Below are 21,716 nucleotides of genomic sequence, written 5' to 3'. Positions count from 1 at the left end.
AGAAATGGGATTTCCTCTTCTGATTAATGTGGTGTTGTGTCACTCACAATCAATTAATAGAGGACCCTTTTAGTTGAAAATGTGCTCAGATGTATGAGTGCTGTTCCTCTCAACATCTTCCTTTTGCTCCACTCCAGGCCCTCCTGTGTCATTTTGTGGTCTTGAATGCTCCCTGGAAGCAGGAGAGAGTGCTGATTGAAAGTCAGTGCCACCCGAGACAACAGGGACAGTGAGGGGCTGGAGTTCACACTGGGACAGCAGATTCCCAGGGTCTTAAAGAAATTAAGATTACTTTTACTCACCAAAGTAAAAAAAAATAAAGATTCTAAAGAAACCTGAGCATGATTTTGTGCATCTTTGTTTTCAGAGTATATTTCATTGAATTTAAATTTGAAACTAGTCCAGTCTTTCATGCTTTTTTTGTGAATCAATGGCAGTGGGGTGGTGGGGGTTCACCATAGAAAAATGACAAGATAGGCAAGGGATCTGAAACTACCACTTCAAGTCGTGCTTTAATACATGACGAAACTGGAGTTCTCCAGCTTTCCATCAGACTTTCTTAAGCCCCAATTTAAATGAGACAAAGCTGTTACACTTGTATATAGCATAAGCTATATATATATATTAACATAAAAGCAAAACTTTAGACAAATGTACTGTAAATAGTAGACCAATTCTACACAAAACCAGCCTTTGAATGGAAACCTCTCCTGTGTCTTTGGGACCCCCTGGACAAAGATCAGGGGTCCCCTAGAGCAAGAAAGCATATACTGTAAATATTATGGAATTCACAGTTAAACAATAAGACAGTCATTTGCTCTGTTGAGTTCAAAGCAGGTAAGAAGCAGTACTCAATTTAGCAAAGGTACAAGAATGAATTTTCAGGTTTTAATTGAAGTCTGTTTCGGGACAGTTTTATCATCCCATCCGGTTTCTTAAGAAGTCACATGCTCACTCAGTCCAGAGGACTGTCTCCAATGGCACACGGCAGAACCCCAAGTTTTCCTCCTCTCCTCCGTGGGAGGACTGTGGCCATTGCAGGTGAGCTGTGGAGACCCCTCGAGCTGAGGCAGAAGTGCCCGTGGGAGGGATGGGGCAGCTCTCTGGAGGCAGACTTGGGTCAGCAAACAGGCGAGATGAAAAGAGAGCAGAGGCTGCTGGTACACCTTCAGGAGGGACAAGGGAGTTTCATACTGGGCTCCCAGCCTCATAGATCTGAACCTTCCTGGGTGTTGTCAGGCCAGGATAAGGTTATTACCTATATTACCTTTTCAACTACCATTTTTGTCTAGATGAAAATGTCAACACAACTCAGTCTTTAGGCTCAGCGTTTCCCCATCTATTATTTCTAGTCTGTCTAGAATGGATAGAAAAATACAACCACTGTCTTGGACAACCTCACATGAGGTTACAAGATGAAATGCACTGACATGCTTGCTTCAAGTAATACCTCACTGAGAGAGGAAATCAGCAAGAGGATCATTGTGAAAAATGCAAAATTTATTCAAATTTGCAACAGTCTGATACAAGAAGCTTCAATTTTCCAGGCTTAAAATCCAATTCTAAAATGTTTTAATATTCAATAAATGTTCCAAACATTAAATATTTAAAAGATCTTAAATATAAAAAGGCAACACCTGCCCTCTTTTTAAAACACGAAAACTGTCAAACTTCAGTCACAAAAATTATGTCCGCTGCATTTTGAAAGTCACATTCAGGCAGAACAGTTCTCATTTTAAATACACATTGTAACATCGATATAGAAACCTGTTAAAACACTGCAGCAAAAAAAAATTGCAGCATTATTACAAAGGATGTGAAAGACAGATTGACTGGCAAGATTAATAAAACTTCAATTCTTTCAAGTATACCCAGTACTAAGACCAATTTGATATCTTTTCATGATTTATTAGGTTTATAATAATGCTACTATTAAGTGCATTAAAAATTTAATTAAAATATCACTTAATAACCATCTTTAAATATTCTTTTACATTATCAACATCCTACCCTACTCTTACGTAACTGGTTCAAGTTTTAACAATTTTGGCTTAAATTTAACTATGTACCTATGAAAAGGGAGACTATCATACTTCTGAATATTAATTATATCTACGTTTTAACTAAAAATCCTCTGCTCCAACGCCCAACGTGTATTTACATATCTTTTGGTGAAAAACGATGGGATTTTCTGCAGAGAAACGTTCCAGACTTCAGTACTCCTAAAAAAATGAAAAGAAAAATTACATATTAATCTAGATGTATATGAATCTATGACCAGCTTAGTAATTAGTACCTTAGTATTATGAAATTAATTAACATCTGCCCCCATTTATATAACTGGGTACATTATGGGAGCAATCTGAGTGAAGTACCTTCTTCAAGAGCAGTGTCTTACCTGGGATTTGAACCTACAGCCTTCCAGTTACAATCCCACACCCCTAGTCCACTACAGTGTATCTATAGAACACCAGTTCGCACTACTGTATCTTCAAAGTAACTGTTTATTCCAGTTAACTTGCTTGATATTGTCAAGGCAGGAGCCAAGAGGAGTTTGTCTACCACGACTCGAGCACTGAGTGCTTCTGTGTTGCCTTGTCACACCCACACTGCTGGTTTGGACAGCTAGCCAAACGATCGAACACAATCACCGGCTGACGGGGCAGTTTTTAGGACCCTGCAGTGGAGACTTTAACCCAACACTCCATGAACGGGACAAAGACCAGTCCCCAGCTGGGCTCTCACCTTTCAAACCCCTATCGAAAGACTCCTCCAGCACAAATCCGACTCCATCACCTCTTTGAGGCGCGGACAGAATCCACTAGGAGGGCACTGGGAACAGCGAGTCGCTGGACAGCGCACACTGCAGTGACGGACCCCAGAAATGATATGGATTATTACCGCTTCCCGCCCCAATGACTGCCATTCTTAAGCATCCTCACACTAATGTGAGTGCGATGGGTGTGAAGAGCACACTGGGTACAAGATATTGTACCCGAACAAGGAGGGATTAGGAAAAGTTTGTTAGTGGAAACTCCACTGTCACGCAGGGCTGTGGAGAAGCAGATGACAGTGGGTCATGGATTCAAAATGTGGGTACAACAGTACAGTAATGGTGAGACAGCCTCACTGCAAACCCCATCTTGAGTGTGCATAGCTAAATACAATGAGACAAGCACTGTGCCCCCCAGCACAAACCCCCCGGGCAAAGCAACAAAACACCACAACTTGCAGTTTTAGAATCGATTTTCAAAGCAGGAGACATGCCGTTACACCAAGTGGCTTTCAGACTCCATGTTTTTGGCCATCTCGTCTGTCAGAAAAGCTCATGACTATGCCAGATCAGGAGGGTAGAATCCTCTGCACATGTCTTCTAAATGAACCCGACTTTGGAATCAGCTGCGATCTGGCAATATTCAACTCGATACATCTTGATCTAGACTGCAGTAAAGGAAAAGCAATATTTACATCTTTTTCTCGAAACTTCCAGTCCCTCCCCTTTTCCTACGTAATACACAGGCGGCATTTGTAGAGCTTCTGGTCGTGTGTTCGGATGTGGTTTTGTACATTCCTCTGCCTGAAGAAGGATTTGTTACACAACTGAAAAAGGGAATAAAAAAAAGAAGATATGATTAGATGTTTGATATACTAGGCCGGATAAACACCATCATGGTAGTTTACTTTAATCTAACCCCACAACTGGTTTACAGTGCTAATCAAAGGACTTTCTCTATAATAAACTGATATGTATGCAAGAAAAATCTGTATATTGCATGCCATTCATATCACAGTTCTATTGGCACTGTGTGATTGCGTTCCATTTCCTCAAACTGCAGCATGCCTGGCAGGCACAGGCTGTGAGGAGGATTAACCAGTCAAGGTCAGGATTATTCAAGCTTTTCGACACATGTGGCTTCTTCTGGATTTTCCTGTTCTGCCTCTTACTTGTTGCGTTTCCCCCTCAGACAGGTTTCACAAGACTCGCTACCTTTTCCATTCTGCCACGTTTGCCAGTTGTTTCGCCAACTTTCTTTTCTTGTGAAAACAATTAAAACAGAAACGCCACTCAGCTGCAGAAGAGGAAGGGGCGTGTGGATACAGGTCTGTGCTTCGCGTTTCCCCTAAGTCTTCACTTTCCTTCATTTTCTCCATTCCTTGCAGCAGACTAGCTCTCAACAGGTTGGTGTGAGACAACAACATGCCCAGACCAGGACATAGCCCTGCCGTTTTCACATAACGGGTAATACTACGGACAGCAGCTCATACAAACCTTCACCAGAACTGCACAGATTATGGTTCTTATATTTGTTCAGATCACTGCATAGATTTCGCTATAATGTTTCAAACTGAGGTAAAGATATAGTTGGAATAGATTTGATGCATATTAGTCTGCCTCAGTCGACTAAATTGAAGGATTCCCTTCTTTTAACGACAGACTACTGTTCTTTTAAATTTTCTCCATTCATTGGAAGTTTCACACCTCTCTTTTCGACTTCACACCTCTTGACCGGCCTCTCTTTCTGTCCCCTGCTCCCGCCTCTCACTCCTCCTCCCTCCCAGCCTTTGTTCTCCCGCTACTTTACCTTTGCCTACTGCCCTGTCTCTCTCACACCTGAAGAAGGCTCCACAGCCGAAACGTTGCGTTCTCTTTCTTCTTTTTTTCAGCATGGAATAAACCTATTACTTGTTCCTTTGCAGCCTACGCATGCTGACGCAGCTACCCACCTAAATTTAAGGACTGCACTTATCATTATCATAAATTAATACACAATGAATAAATGAATACACAATTAGAGCATATACCAAATAATAATAATAATAATAATAATAATAATAATAATAATAATTGCTTACACCTGTATAGCGTTTTTCTGGACACTCCACTCAAAGCGCTTTACAGGTAATGGGGACTCCCCTCCACCACCACCAGTGTGCAGCCCCACCTGGTTGATGCGACGGCAGCCACAGTGTGCCAGAACGCTCACCACACATCAGCTATTAGTGGGGAGGAGAGCAGAGTGATGTAGCCAATTCACAGAGGGGGATTATTAGGAGGCCATGATTGGTAAGGGCCAATGGGAAATTTGGCCATGACGCCGGGGTTACACCCCTACTCTTTTCGAGAAACGCCCAAATGTCAGAAATAAAGAACAACAATATTATCTGCCAGACGTCATCAGTCTGTGCCAGGGTCAGGGGTTTCAATGCCAACTTCCACACAGAGCCCGGCGGTACTCACCGGGCACGGCCAGTGCTTCCCTTCGATGTGGCGGATTCTGTGCATGATGAGAGTGTCGCAGTTCTTGTAGAAGGCGCTGCATTCGGGGCAGGTGTGCGACACCACCGGGGCGATGTTGCCGGGGACTCTCCTGGCCGCGCGGAGCCTCCTGAGCCGTTTCCGCCGGAGGCTCTCCAGCAGCTTGGACTGGCCGCTCCGGAGCCACAGCAGCCGGCGCAGGTTCTGGCAGGCCACAACGCGAGAATGAGGGACCCGGAAGCACGCTACCCACACATCAAATGGATACAGCGCAACAAATTCTACCGGCAAGTGCGTCTCTCCTTACAGAGGGTGGGCGGGTTTCAGCAGCCGCAGGACTCCCAGGAAAATACGGAATAAGCTTCCGCAACTAATGATCACTTGTATAAGGTCCCCTCATAGCCTTTTCTGTTCAAGACTACAAAGCCCTGAAAAATATCTGGTTTCTTTTCTGTGGACTGATAACAAAGAAGGAATATTTTTGTGGTCACACTAGTGCATTGTAACATTTATAATTCCATGACACAAACCCTCAGCATTTATAACTATGCATCAGCCCTGTCAATATAAAGTTGATTGCTCAATCTTAGATTTTCAATTTTCATTTGTTGATTGTACAGCATTTCCTAATCCTGCTATTTTGGATTCATGTGGAAACTTGAATGTATCCGAATCTAGACAGGTAATATATATTAGAGCAGTGGTCCCGATATACATGCGGTACTCCACTACTTACACTGCCCCAGGTTGAGCATTCATCTCTTATCTCATATTTCTAACTCCATTAACAAGTTCTCAGTCTAAAACACATTTTTCCCCCAAATGCCTAAAGCATGTAATTTGAGAAATAACCTTTTATGAGGAACTTAATCCATTTGTGTGTCCATAATAAAATTATTAACATTCTGGCTTCTAGATTTTAATCCACACTCAGGACCTAGCTACTATTGCCAATAAATGATAAAAATGGAATTGTTAAAAAAACTAAACAACTCATTAGCTATCACTTAAAGAATAATGGGAATCATACGCATTGCGAGTTATATATGAATGAATGGGTTAAATGCCACCTGGTCATGTTTACAGTACTCCTTAATGGTTCTGAAACCCAGCTGCTAGCACAGAGTTCAACACATTTCTCTCCCCGTCCTACTAAGGGAAAAAGAAATCGCTTCAAGAGCTCCACTGGAGTAAAAAAAAAAAAAGATTAACAGTGGCACCCCAGAACCATGACTGGGAAACTATCGCAGCTCTCCTAAGGGTTTCTTCACCTGTAATGCTGAAATTAATTAACTTTTATATTTGCTAGTGGATTCATTTCCCTTCCCCCCCCCCTCACCTCAATCTCTTGCTAACGAGATGATCCGTTGTAGGAAATGAGAAGCGCTCACCTTTGGTACCTCCTTGGCGACGGCGGGTCGCGCCCCACGCTCGGCCAGCGCCCTCGCCGGGCCCCCATTCTCCAGCCCTGCTCTGCGGACGGAGGTCTGCGCCAGCCCCGCCTCACTCGACGCGCTCCTCTTGGCCTGGGGCCTAGTGCCCTTGGCCTCCCGCAGGCGCCTGTCAAAGCCAGGCAGGGCCCTCGCTTCTCTGACTGCCCTTCGCGTCCTGCCTGCTATTTCTGAAAACCCACTCCTGGAACATCCTTCCTCTTTGGTACTTTTCCGAGAGACCGGCTTCGTGGGGGCCACTTCGGGCGTCGTGCTTTCTCTTTTAATGGCGCTGCTCGACATCAGTATGGCGTTTCCCGGCCTGTACAAGCTAAACAAAAACCCAGCATCCAGGAGCTTTTGTGTGGGTTTGCTTTTCCTTTTCCCCAGGTCAAAAAAGGGTTCGGTTTTGCACACCACTGTCTGAAGGCTTTGGCTTTTGGCACCCAAATTCCAGGGCTTGGTTTCCCTTCCAGCTCCTCCACAGTCTTTCTGAAGCGGACAGTTATCCAGCTCCTGCACTTCCGCTTTCAGCGAGAGGTTTTGCCCGGTGCAGGCAGAGCTGGGAAACGTGCCTGTGCCAGACTGCCTGTTACTCCTGAGCACCCGACCAGAGCTCCCTGTGACGCTTCCCGGCAGCACCTCCAAAGAGCAGCCCCTGGAGATGGACTTCTTAACTTTAAGGGACAAGAAGGACTCCATGTGGCTAGGAGCCAAATTCAAAGGCCGTTTCTGAGTGCTGGTTACAGTTCCCTGCCGAGACCCTGCTGGGTATTTGAGCCCTCCTTGCAGGTGAGCATTTCCAGACCGGAGTCTTGAGAGAGGCTGTGTGTGAAGTGCGGGGGTTGAGTCACTCCTGCACCTGGCAGCCCTCGTCTCCCTCAGGCCGTGGGCAGCCCTCTGTTCTGCCTGCAACGTGGACTGCACAGCTGCGGCCCTGCTTCTCGTGTTTCTGTCGGGGGTCAGGCCACACCCGCCTCTCTTCAGCCCCAGCTCCTCTATGCTGACGGCAGTGGGCTCCGTTTTGATGGCTTTCTTAATGCTCAGGCTTCTCCTTCCCTCTGCCTTTGTGCAGTTAAAGGCTGGAAGCGTGCCGGCCTCACCCAGAGATGTTGGCTTGGACGCGCCGCGGCGCTCTTCTCCCGGGCGGGCCTCCGAATTGGGCTGAACCGTTCTCGGTTTTCGTCTGGTAGTCAGAGAATAGCTACTCACTTTCAGTTTCCTGAGCCTCTTCTTCTGCCTCCAGCCGGTGGGCTCCTCGCCGCAGACTACCAGGGATTTGCGCTGCAGGCCCAGCACGCTGAGGAGCTTGTACTTTTCTAGCGTCGTTGGCGACTGCACCTCTTCCTCTATGGGCTCCTCTTTAATTGGGGAACTGAAGGCCAAGGAGGAAGAGGACACCGGTTCCTGGCTACACTCTGCTGGGTGAGAATAACGGAGCTTCTGCTTGTACTTCACAGAAGGAAGGACAGACCCAGCCTCCACCGTTTCTTTCAAAGGCCCCTCCACCCTCTGCAAGGGCATGGAGCGCAAGGTCATGCTGGGGTGCCGGGGAGCAGGCGAGGGCGTTGGCGCGGAAGCAGTGAGGCTGCGGGGCGACTTCCTCTTATTGGACGGCGACTTGAAATCCATGAGTTTCAGCCTTTTCTTTGAGCTGCTCTGGAAGGATTCCTCCTGCACCGTTGGACCAGGAGTAGCGCACCAGGACGGTCTGCACACGGCCTCAGCCCTCAGGTCCTCGCACGGACCCAATCCCAGCCCGAGACCGTTCTCGAAATGGGGTGCCAGGCTTTCCTCGGGACCCCTTCTGCTGGACTCCCCGAGCCAGCCAAGAGTCGTCTTCAGACAGTCTTCAGCCTTTGCCTTCTTCCCCTGCTTCCGACAAGGAGCCTCCTTTCCAGCAGAGGGCGCCACACCGTCCTGTGGGTCTTCAATCTTGCAAATGAACACGGAGGCGTCTGTGGAAGCAGGCGGGGGGCTCCCAGAGATACTCTCCCGCTGGCAATGGAGTCCCGAATTGTTTTTCGTGCCCATGTGTCCCTGCTCTCTCTCGATGGCTTTGCACACTTCCACGACCGGCCACATCCGAAAGTGCCTGGCCATGGCGGAGACCTCGATGAGGTTCTCCAGCTTCAGGGACAGCGTGGAGCTATAGGAGAACTCCAGCAAGGGCAGAAAGCTCTCCTCACTGTACCCTGGGAAACACAGAAAGGAAGGGGTGCAATCACTTAGCATATGTTTTACAGTACTTCAACTTAGTGCCCAAATTTCGCAACCTGTAAAACCCAGCTCAGGTGGTACCCAATTTATAACCTGAACTGCATGAGTTTGGCAGCGATTTGAAATTTAGTGAATTCAAAACTTTCAAAGGGTTTTAATTTGAGTTGGGGAAAAAAGTGTATGTATAATGCAAACTATGCATTGGAGACCAACGGGTGTTGATGAGGAACAAGTAAAGGTTTATCCCATGCTGAAAAGAGAAGCAAAAGAAACACAACATTTTGGCAACATTCTTAAGTTGCGGCTCCACAGCCTAAAATGTGTTTCCTTTCTTCTCTTTTCCACATGGAATAAACCTTCACTTGTTCCTCTGCAGCTTACGCATGCTGACGATGCTCCCTACTTGAACGAATACATTTTGATGTTGCCTAAAATATATTGCCTAATTCAGTATTACACCACCTAGCTGTGTCATTGATTGCCAGGCAAACCATCACAACCGCTCAAGACCTGCAAGGCTAACTACAGGCAGCGATATCATTGCGGAGTTGCACATACAGTGAAAGCAGCAGCTCCTGGAAAGGAAACTTCACATGGGAACAACTCCCACTGAAATGACAGGCGGGTGAGTGAAACTCTTACTGACAAAGCAAGTAGACGAGGCACAAAACCCCAATTTATCCAAAAGCAACACAAAGTTCCTCAGAGTAAACTCTCTGCATGACAGGAAAATAACCAGTAGCGATCTTGCTGCAAATATAGGGGTTAAAGTTCAAGTACAGCAAACAAGTCAGCAGGTCCACCTGCCGTTTTGACCACTGAAAAGTCTATAGCTCTTTACAGGAGAGTGAGCCTGGACTAAAACAGAGATGCAGCTCTAATGCAACTACATGCTCCATGTGCCTAACAGGTCCCAGGGGTCACTGCTGTGAAACAGCCAACTGCACTGCTGGGCCAAATGTGTATTTTGTAGTCTTTGTGCACAGCCATAAGTCAGCCAGCGTTACAACCCAAGCACAAGGAGGTGACATCCGGACTACAGCCGCTCTGAAGAATATGTATGATATCCGTTTACAGATCTGAGATTGTAAGGAAGCTCAGGACAGGGCTCACCCGTCAGGTCGATCGCGGTCTGCGGACTGGCTGTGGAGTCCATCTCGGTGAAGATCTCCTGGAAGTACTCGCTCACAGCGGCCAGCACAGCCTTGTGGGCGGAGAAGGACCTCCCCCCCACCTTCAGGGTGATGTCGCAGAAGAGCCCCTCCCCGCGCTGGCCGTTCAGTTTGCAGAGCAAGTCGTTCCCATACGACGACAAGGTTTTGGAAACCGGCTGCTGGTGGACCTAAAGGGCAATAAACCGCTTTAGAACGGACATGAAAACCAACTGAAACAAAGCATGTAGTTTTATGTTATTATAATAATCCACATAAACAGAAAATACATAGACCTGTTGCAAAACAAAAATAAAAACATTAAGTCTTTAATGTTTCAAGTAGCACTCTGAAATATTCATATCTCTCCAGTACTTTCATTTGTTCTATCCTAAGAAGGAAATTTAGTAATATTATGAACAAACCAATCCCAGGCAAAACTCCCATTTCCTGAAGAAGCCCAAAATGAGCACGGTTTATAAATCAGTACGTACGCTCTAGTCTATGTTGTTAAGTGAATGTGTACAAATGCCATGCAAACAACATCTTACAAGTTATGGAGTGTTTTACGTACACGCAGTCTCAATGAATTATGGAAATATTTAACGGCTTACCATTTCCACACGCTGAAAAGCACACCTGGCTAAATGAACTATCAATTCCCTGAAGTCAGTAACCGTAACAGGAATGGGCGAGAGCCGGTAAGCGAGTGAGCTGCACACACAGCAGCTTGCTAGACCGAGGCGCACGGACACTTCCTGTACGGACCGGCGAGAGTGAGACTGCGTGCACAGGGGCTTTCAGGAGCAAGCGAGCAGCACTCTGGGTACGGCTCGTCCATTTTGCTTATTCTTTTTCAGCATTAGTCCATTTCATCCCACCATCAGGAGCTAAATTTCTGAAATTTAAAATCGTTTCGACTCAGGAATTTCCATGGATGTAAGCCAGTTTTCTTGCACAGATCCCCACGGAAAAGGCTGTTCATGATTTCTGTTTCACGACACTTGGGTGCAGTTATCAATCAGGATTGCAAAACCATGGATGCACAATATTGCATTTATGTTTACAATCACTAGATATTTTTGCTGTGTGACATTAGTCTTATGTTATAGATGGACATGAAATGAGGGATCCCTCACAACACCCAATTATTCGGTATATAAACCTATAAATGACATGAAATTGTCTGATGGGTAAACCTGCCTGGGCAGATCCCTGTTCACAAGTTTTAAAACGAGCTTGCACTGCAGCTCATAAAATACCCATTTCTTTTTTCAGCATCCTCAACACAAACCATTAATAATTCCCTCGATGCCTCAATGACACCCTTTTTTGAATTTCTTTGAGAAAACCAACAGAACAATTACAGTTATCTAACCATCTAAAGCATTTTTTGGGGGGTGATGGAAAAAATGAAGCACCAAGGGTGAATGTAACCCCACTGGGCTCAGTTCATATCTGCTGGAATAATTGCCTTGAATTGAGGGCTGCATTTTTTTCTAACTGTTGCACCCACCAAAGAGAGAAACTTCATTTAAAAATGTACCCCTGCAGCATAATGACAATGTGCCTTTCAGCATATACAGAAAATTAAGACAATTTTACACTTGGGTGTCCAAAATCAGAAAAAATAAAACCTCCTCTAATTGTCAGACATGCACCCTGTGGTTGGTGTGCACTCCATGCTTTAACCCTGTGACTAAACTATTTTACTCGCCCTTAACCTGCAAAACCCCCTATATAGCACTCTGGAAGCACAAAGAAAGTGCTGAACACTGAGTTTAAGTGGACAGATCATCATCTTCGCCAACTCAAAAGAAACACTGTATCATATACACATTTCATGCACAAATACCATAATTAATTAGGAATGGTTGTCATTCGTGGAGACATTCATTCAGCCCACCTAGTCCATTTGGCATTTAGTAGCTAATTGATCCTAAGATCTCATCTGTCCGTTTCTTGAAAGAAGCCATTCAACAGCATGGCTGGTAGCTTGTTCCACACTCCCATACACCCACAAACCCACATTACGGTAATATCACCACATGTGTGGAAAAGAGATTCCATTTTAAAATCATTAGATGTGAAATATGGGCTTTGAATAGCATCTCTGTGCTTGAAACATCCTTTAGCTTTCATCTTTAAGTTTAACACTCCACATGAAGTACTGTTCCTTCACAGAAATGTATAAATCACACAGCCTTCAGAAGGCCAGGGCCAACCACAGGCACTTACATGTCCTCCATCATGTTTCTCTCTGCATTCCTCACATCCCAGGACGTATTCTCGGATGTGACAAAACATTCCTGAAACACAAAGCGAAAACCTCTGAAACCTTTGTTTTAATGCTACATTGTACAGGCTATTTCAACTTGCGTTTAGTTTGTAAGTATTCCGTTTACAATATAAATTACACATTAAATAAAGATAAAAATAAATTTAAATTAAATTTAATTTAAAAATGCCAATTGGAATCATTTTAAGAGGTATAAAGTTATTTACAACCAAGCTAATGAAAACGACGAGACCCCTTTTCCTGCAACATAGTCAATATGGCACACTCCCATCCACTCTTTGAAAAAGTCATTTAGATGTAAAAAAGACCCCTCTATGTTTTTTAAAGAACAATTCAAAGCTGCGACCTTGTTTTACGCATGCCTTTTAGGAAAAATATGTGGAAGAATAAACATCTTTGAAAATCTCTATGAAAAGAAGAACATGTTGGACATACTTGGTCTTAAAAACAAATACTAGCTTGTACAACTAAAAATATTTCTATCTAAAAAAGACAATGGAAAACTTCTCAAATAAATCAATTAGCACTTTCTGCAGAAACTTCATACAAGAAAGAATGCAAGAGAATAAGTTTTATGAAAACATTTATAGGCAAATTTGTTACATCAGTTGCATGATAATGGATATTAAAAAACATAATATAATTGGGTGGCATAATGGCATATTGCCTCCTCCTAGCACTTTGGCCCTGGGTTCAATTCTTGACCTGGGGTGCTATCTGTGTGGAGTTTGTATGTTCTCCCTGTGTACAAGTGTGCTGCCTCTGGGTGCTCCAGTTTCCTGTCTCAGTCCAAAGACATACTAGTGCGTTAATTGGCTCCTGTGAAAACTGGCCCTAATGTGAGTGTGTGCATCTATGTTTGTCTGCCTTTCCTATGATGGACTGGCAACCCATCCAGGGTGTATCCTGCCCTGCACCCACTGCTTGCCAAGATAAGATTCCAGCTCTCCTTCGTCACTGAATTGGAAGAAGCAGCTCAAAAACAGGTGTTTTTTTATCTTAAAAAGTCACTAACTTGCATTTGAGTGCTCTCTTGATAGAAGTATTAAGAAAGTCGATTAGAAGCAGCCCCAAAACAAAAGTAAAGTGAGTTCCAGAAAGACAGGAAGATATCCCTTTTAATGGAGCAGCACTGTGTTTCGAATCTCCAACCTGTCTTTAGATATTTTAAAATGTCATCGTATGGACCTCATTTTGTTCTGGAGCCCTTAAAAGTTGACTTGGGTCATCCTGCTCAGATAGACATCTTTAAAAAGTCAATTCAATTAATGAAGGCTTTGATCCTTGATTGCTTAATTAAACCAAGCGCTCAAGACCACGTATAATAATGACTCACTGTAGGAAAGAAGTCAAGGTGGTAAGACAGTCTCGCCAGTGTGAACAGCCGCCTGTGGCTGTACAGCGTGCTGTTAACGGTCATATAATTCTGTAAAGGTGCTATATCAAATGAAAGACTGATCAATTGACTTGTGAAAAGGCTTGCACACCACATCACTTGAACCATCGCACGTCCTTGCAGCGTGAGCATGACAAATCAAAGCTCCAGATAAGCCAAGCGCAACTCACTTCTTTTGAGCTGCTCCTGTAGGACAGTTAGGGCTGTATGAGACTTGGAAATATTTCACCACTGGTTGTTTTGGGGGAATACCCTCCAACGAGCACATACCAAAAATTGCCAAATGAAGCCAGGGGATAATGAAGCTTTATTGTGTAAAATGTGACTTCACGCTTTTGTCAAAACAGAAGCCTACCAGAATAAGCATTTAGTGCCGTGTGATTTTACTGGTCTGTGCTTTTACGGAACACCTCTGAGAAAGTGAAGAACAGTTTTATTTGGGTTGGGTTTTCCAACGATTTTGGTGTGCATCGAATGATTGCTGGTTGATTCAAGGCACTTTTAAGGATTGTACATTACAGCAATAATAACGTGGGTCATTCCTGCCTAATTCCCAGCAAGCACAAAGAGATCTGTCATTGCACTGGACTGTAAATCCTTGACATCACTTCCTGAATACACCATTCCGTCATTCCTGAGTGTTGTATGATGTCAACACCACGGGCTGCCACACAACTTGACGCCAAAGGTATCGGGTTTTGGAACCGAAAGTAAAAACATGCAGTGGACATGTTCGTTTTCGTCGTTTTACACTTTCAAAGCTGCCAAGCAGTGGCATAGCGAGAGTTTAACATACAGAGCAAGATCAAGTTAATTAATGGTACTGCCATACATAAATTAACACTAGCAAACGATTCACGCGTCTGATTTAGAAATCATACTGTGAAATTAAAATGAATCTCGTTATCGTTTTCACAACACAATATAATATTGCAACTAGTACAAAAACCGAACAGCACTAAATCACTTCACCACTGAAAGTATTTTGTTTTTCCTCTTGTACGAGCCAGGTGATATTAAGGAGCGGTTAAATGATCCGTCTAGTTTTTAAGCCATCCTGCGAAAATAAAACTTCTAAGAACCATTTTTACCATCTCTGGTAAAAAAACAAACAAACAAACAGTTAAGGTACGTAAAATAATTGGAGAATCTACGACTGCAAAAATAAATGTCATTTAAAAACCAAAAGGTGAATCTTATCTCCGATACCAGAGAATTGCGAACCGCGTGTAACTTGTCCACACTTGATATGTCCAGCGGTGCACCGTGCGCTTCAGCTCCAGGTAGACATACGATAATTTAACCCCCCCTGCAGTAAACATATAGGAGACTGTACCTTCCCACCAGTAGTTTTCTGCCACAAATCTGTAGGTATCCTCCAGGGTGTGGTGCGTCTTCCCCAGCCTCTTCTGATGAAAAGTTGCAATGGCATTGCGCCTCCTGTCCGTGTCCAGCACTTCTCTGTAGTTAATGTATCCCTTCTCCAACTTTTTACGGTACAAAACTCCATCGATGACCTCGAAGAAGGGCGAGGATACCGTTTCCCCCTCTGCGGAATCACTGATAAGCGCATTCCCTCCAAGTTCCTGCTTTTCCAGCAAATGTTTGTTACAGAAAGTGTCCTCATTAGCATAGGGCTTGTTGTAGGCGCAGTCGCCGGCCATTTTTTTGCCGGCTTCCTTGTTTACCAGCCTTTTTTTTATCGTTTTGTAGTTCCCCAAAGCAATTATTTGCTTTTACTTTTCGTTTAAACCCGGCAAGAACAGTTAAATTAATTCACTCGCAGCTCCTGAAACAGCTCTTTAGCCTTGAAACTAAAGCCACGCAACTCAACTAACATTTCTCGCGCAGTTAAAGATCCTAATCACACTCGCAAAGCTTCTCCTAACTTTATGCGAGATTTACTAGCACCCTAAATACCTGAAAATGGTAATAAAGTATGCGTCCAATCAAGCATGTTCAATAACGTGTTACTACTATTGATATGTATAAAAAACATAAATGATGTATCAAAAAACACCGTAAAGGTTATGTTAAGCAACCTGATGTCATGTACGTATATATATATACGGTCTTTGGAAAAACAAATGTAGTGAATTTTAAAACGGTTGTACTCGAAATTAGATCATTTTCATGCAAACAATCTTTCACAAAATGTACGGGCAAATATTATTCAAAATGTCAAAAAAAAAAGATTACAAATTCATTCGACCGCACTCCGCGTCACGAATTATAACTCCAGCGACATGTGGCTCAAACAGCCACTCTCTGTACTTTCTAGACCAGATGTCATGTTCCTCGAATCGGGTCCACAAAACAGAAAACATAATTAAAACATCTACGTTAGATTTGAGTAGACTGCGCTAACAATTTAAAAAAAAAACTTTGGTTCACGCTATTTTTTTTTTTTTTGCGCGTTTGTAGTCTGATGTAACTTTGCTCCTACCAATTCCAAAACGCACCGCTTATTTCTTGGCAAACCCGGGCGCACAAGGCAAAGCAAACTGCAGCGACAAAACTACCACCCTGGGCTAGGTCTCTAGTCAGATGATCAGCTTATCTTTGAGCCCACTAGTGGAAGCTGTAGTCCAACCCATCACCGTGCGCTTCAAACCATCCTGCGCAGCAAAACAATTTGATCTTTTTTTTTCCAAAAAAAAAAATCAAGTCGCACGTCCTTTCACTCGGTCCGGGGTTCCGACAGTGCCGTTGAAGAGCCACCCTCCAGGGAGGCAGATACTCCAAACCGCAGAATTAAAACTATCGGCCGAAATGTATCAATATTTAGCTCTTCTGTCGCCACAACTCCTTCAGCTCTCCCGTAGTCAGATGATCAAATAATCCAATTCTTTAACTCGTAACCTTCTACTGGTAACCATGGGTCAACCTAACTTGGTAAAAAAAGGCATCGATCGCCCTCCCTATGCCAAAGCCCATTAGCAGAGAGTTTTAGGAGCTCCCACTTCTGACGATACTATTGGTTACTAGTCGCGTCACTCACAGTGGAGGTGATTTTTTTTCCCTTTCTTGTTTTAAATAAATCAAGATAGGTTGATGACATAAGCGTTGTCCGTCTCTGCAGCAGGCGGACGGGTTAATTGTTTCAAAACAAGTGTATCTGTGCTGAGAAGCTTGTGCAACAATGAATAACTGCGCTCTTTCAAGGAATGTTTAAAGGTGGAAAGTGGGAATTAATTAAAGATTAATCAAATGGTTAACACGTCTCACATCACACGGTTTTATTTTGTGGACTTAAACTGATGTTCTATCACCCTTTAAAGAAAAAGCTTAGCATAGTAGTTACCTAATTATAAATCATACAGGATTTTTTTTTCATAAAATGAGTATTTAAAACGAAGTAATGTAATGCGTGGTTTATGTTTAAAGTTTGGAATTAAATGGAAGCACGAAACAATTAGGCTTCAAGATACAATACTACAGTACATACAACAAAAATTACCATGAGAGGGATTTCGTGAAAGTTACGTTATTTTTGTATATTAGTGCTCACCTGGTCTATTTTTTCATTTTAAATTTATTAAAGCAATTTTTTACATTATTTTTTTGCCATTTCAGTTAACATATGTGGAGATGTGTATCAATGTATACATTCCTTTGTATTTAAGTGTAACAGCTAATTCAGCGTACTCCGCTGAAATGAGCGTAAACTTATTTTGATCAAATTGAGAAGAAAATTCCCTCAGTGAATATAGTTTAAATACGGTGCAATTTATAGTATTTAAAAATGTGTTATAAATACACAATACATTTGTTTGTTATAGGTCAAATCGCTAATACACTCTGCTTGTAAAATAGAATCTGCTTAGTTGCATGTATTACGTAACCTTGCTCGTTCAACAATTACTTAAATAGTAATGTGAAAACGTGTCTCGTCCTCCTGAATTTTATCGACATTATTTTTTCAAAGTAAAAAAATGTATTCTAAAATTTGTTCACCGAATTGTAATATGTGTTTCCATATGAAATCTCGTACAATAAAACGCGTAATGTGTATCAATAAAGATAGTCTCGTCCGTCGACAATTTCACCAAATTACATTCAATGTAAGGATGTTTTTAATTTATATATGTTTATGCTTTTTATATACCTTTATACAATTGCTAAAAATAATCTAAAATTAATCATCTTGTGCAAACTTTAAGAACTGCAGTCGTGTGAAATAAATCTTTTCAAGCTGCACACAGAGTTTAAGATGTGTGTTCCACGGTTCTGAGCAGCAGCAAAGTTCATGCTAACTACTGGCCTCAGAGACATCCGAGACCTGCTCAGAACAGGCTCAAAGTGAATGTCCTGGCCTTGTCTTATGTCTATAAAACTGCCTTTCCTGAAATTACTTCCGAAAACAGGCTTCACATGTATCAAAGAAAGTCCTGTCTTTACTTGGAAATATGTAGCCTAATATAGAGGTACAGTGTGTGTCATTGACGTTTTTGTCATGAGCATACCCTGTTATAGTTCTCCATTCTCTCCACAGAGAAAAGGGGAAAATATATTTTAAATATGCATGTTTCTCAAAAGATCACAAAATACTGTGTTTATAAATATTTTATTCAGAAAAATTACACATATTTACTGTTCCTGAGCAATAACACTTTTTACCAGTGATATGGATAAAACTCTGTTCTTGCTATAATAAATGAATAATTAATTCCGTTCACTTATAGAGAGCTTTTCTATACACTCCACTCAAGGCACTTTACAGGTAATGGGGACTCCCCTCCACCACCACCACCTAGCCCCACCTGGATGATGCAATGACAGGCATAGTGCGCCAGACCACTCACCGCACATCAGATATCAGTAGGGAGAAGAGCAGAGTGATGAAGCCAATTATCAGCCAATTATGGGGATTATTAGGAGGCTAATGGGAAATTTGGCCAGGAAACCCTGGTAACATCCCTACTCTTTTTGAGAAATGCCCTGGGATTTTTAATGACCACAGAGAGTCAGGACCTCGGTTTTACATCTCATCTGAAGGACAGCGCCTTTCTACAGTACAGTGTCCCTGTCACTATACTGGGGCATTAGAACCCACATAGACCATAGGGTGAGTGCCCCCTACTGACCCCACTAACATGTCTTCCAGCAGCAACCTTAGTGTTTCCCAAGAGGTCTCCTATCCAAGTACTGGCCAGGCCCACACCTGCTTAGGTGATATGGCTACTGGCAAAATATACTCTGCGGGAGAATTGAACACAGAACCTTCTGGGTATTGGGAACATAATTATACCACTGTACCAAACAGTCAGTTATGATTTATACTTATTATGATCAATAACCTTAATTGTAGTAAACTTCCTATGGCATTTCCCAAGAAGAAATTCATTTCAGGTTACAAGTCTTTACCATTATATCTCACAAAGAAACTGGGGAAAATACTTTGACTCACAAAAACTCACTAAAATACTCTGAATCCCAAAAAGAATTAAGTTTTTGCCACTCTTTGTACACTGTTTATAATGTTGTGCAACAATAAAGGAACAAATGATTTAAGCAAGGCCTTTTGTTTGCTTGACATCCTCTTAAAAAATAATTAAATTCTCCCTGTTTTCCTCTTTCTCCAATGTTACCTTAATTGGTATTTTTCCATGTTTAATCATGAATTGGAAGAGAAAGGAGTCAGAAACCCACTAAAGAAAAATGGGAAAATGTATTTCCAGCCAAAAAGTTGTGAGTTGATATGATGTGAATAGGTTTGAATAATGTAATGAAATCTGTTGCTCAAGGTGAATGGACACAAGCCTTTGGATTCTCAGTGTTCAGAGCTCCACTAGAAAGTGTTTGTTTTGTCTATTGGTTAGTTTCATGGACAAACGATACTGTGATACATGCTGATATACACACATACACACCACAGACTGTACGTCTGTGACATGCTGTCCCAGTTTGAAGATCTTCAAGGTTAACTCTTCATGCTAAGTAAATAATAGTTATGTCACATTCTAAAACAGACAATTACATTCATTTTTCTGTATTTCTTTAGCAGATGTGGCCTTGAACTAGATGACCCAACAAGCCTCCTCTTATTTGTAACTATTCTTATGTTCTTACAAAGTCAAGACAAATGTTGTGTTTTGAAGAATATGTTTGCCAGAGTGTCAACTATACATGTGAGAGTTAATTTGTAGGAGCCTGGTTTTGGAAGACAAGCTCAGATTTGAGATGAAGTGGGTGTGTTTGGGCACACATTTCTCTGCCTGCGTATCTCAATTTATGTCAGTCTGTGCTAAAGACGCCCAGCCACTATGTGATTTCATGTTGTAAAAAGAGCACTGCATTCAAAGAATGGCAGCATGTGGTTAGCATTGCTACATCACCCCACTTGGGCCCTAGTTCAATTCTGGTCCAGGTGTGCCATCTGGGTGGAGTTTGTATGTTCTCCCCACGGTCAGGTGGGTTTCCTCTGGGTGCTCTGGTTTCTTTTCACAGTCACAATACCGGTAGGTGGACTGGCTTCTTGAAAAAGTGGCGCTGGTGTGAGTGTGTGTGTCTATGTGCGCCATGCCATGGGCTGGCGTCATGTCCAGGGTGCACCCTGCCTTACACCTGTAACTTGCTGGGGTAGGCCCTGGCTCCCCTGCTGCCCTGAATTGGATGAAGGATTAATGGATGCATTAAAAAATGGGGAGTGGTGGCTAAGGATCTGCGCCCGCGGCTGGAAGGTTGCTGATTCAAATCCTGTGGCCAGCAGAGGAATCCTACTCTGTTGGGCCCCTGAGCAAGGCCCTTGACCCCAGCTGCTATAGGGGCACTGTATAAATAGCTGACCCTGTGCTCTGACCCCAAGCTTCTCTCCCTGTCTGTGTGTCTCATAGAGAGCAAGCTGGGGTATGTGAAAAGACAAATTCCAAATGCAAGAAATTCTATATGGCTAATAAAGTGATCTGATCTGAAGAATCATTCAGAAATCCAGTGCTGACTAGCAGTAAAAGTCTGATGATGATAAAGATGACTTTACCACTGGCCATCAATTTTAAATTCGGTATTTTGAAAGAAGTTTTTTGAAGTTCAGAAATGCTATTCATACGAGTACCTTGCTCACTAACAAATATAAAATATCTGATAAAGTGTGATTAGTGCACCCTTCTTGCAACAATGTGACTATTAACATTTCTTAAAATAATTTTAATACAATAATTTTAATTTGCTACAGGCTTTAAATCATCCATTATGTCCTTATTATCTGCATTATTTCTCTTTCATTGTGTGTTCATTGTTAGCTAAGGATAACCTTCTAGCTGTGTCTTTTCAGTCCTTTCCTTCCTTTCCTTGTGAGGACATGTTCCACTTGGCTCTCCCTTAGTGATTTTCTAATATCATTGTAATGTTAGTCCTCTACACAGATGCTCACCGAATGACAAAGTCTGGCTAGAGTTTGTTGTTCACTGCTTCCTGACTGCAGTGTTGCTTCAATTCTTTTGGTCTGTCCTCATGTCAGTGGTGGGTCACACATTGCTTCTTACTAGAAACATTGTCCCAGAGACGTAAAACACACTATTTATTTACGATAGCAGGTCATATAAGACACAGAATGGAGTGTTTTGCTATGGGAAAGCCTCAAATTGCTAGTCAAAACTTAGTATTAAAAAAGTACTCAGCAGAAGCCGAAACAATCCTTTCATTTCTACCTCTTAGGATCCAGCACTGACATTCGTTAAGGTCTTCTTGTCCCACAGAACAAAAACCCAAAAATGAAATATGTGCTCACTTTCAGGTCTGAACAGGCTGCATAATGAAGTCACTCCTCCCATGTTGGCATCTGTCTCTCTTCTTGGAGTCAACGTGATATCATTGAGGACTGTAATATTCAGCAGCATCATGACAAAAGATGCAAATAGGCTCAATAAACTCATCAAGAAGGCTGGCACTGTGTTGGGGATGAGCCTTGACCCCATGGAGGTGGTGGCTGAGAGGAGAATGCTGACCAAGCTCACAGCCATCA

At 42.8% G+C, this 21,716-nt stretch overlaps 1 protein-coding gene across 1 annotated transcript; it reads right to left on the bottom strand.

The window, feature by feature from the left end:
- Positions 1-1,479: 1,479 nt before the first annotated feature.
- Positions 1,480-16,638, bottom strand: LOC107079467 (uncharacterized). Its single transcript, XM_015363951.2, has 7 exons — positions 15,090-16,638; positions 12,297-12,367; positions 10,021-10,249; positions 6,649-8,882; positions 5,240-5,461; positions 3,469-3,600; positions 1,480-2,222 (listed from the first exon to the last, which is right to left on the bottom strand). Exons 1-6 carry the CDS (start codon positions 15,415-15,417, stop codon positions 3,505-3,507), a joined length of 3,180 nt encoding a protein of 1,059 aa, XP_015219437.2. The 5' UTR covers positions 15,418-16,638; the 3' UTR covers positions 1,480-2,222; positions 3,469-3,504.
- Positions 16,639-21,716: the final 5,078 nt, after the last annotated feature.

The sequence above is a fragment of the Lepisosteus oculatus genome, chromosome 15 (genome assembly GCF_040954835.1).
Source record: "Lepisosteus oculatus isolate fLepOcu1 chromosome 15, fLepOcu1.hap2, whole genome shotgun sequence".
NCBI lineage: Eukaryota > Metazoa > Chordata > Actinopteri > Semionotiformes > Lepisosteidae > Lepisosteus > Lepisosteus oculatus.
Note: the sequence above shows the minus strand (reverse complement) of the source record. Positions and strands in the feature narration are given on the sequence as shown.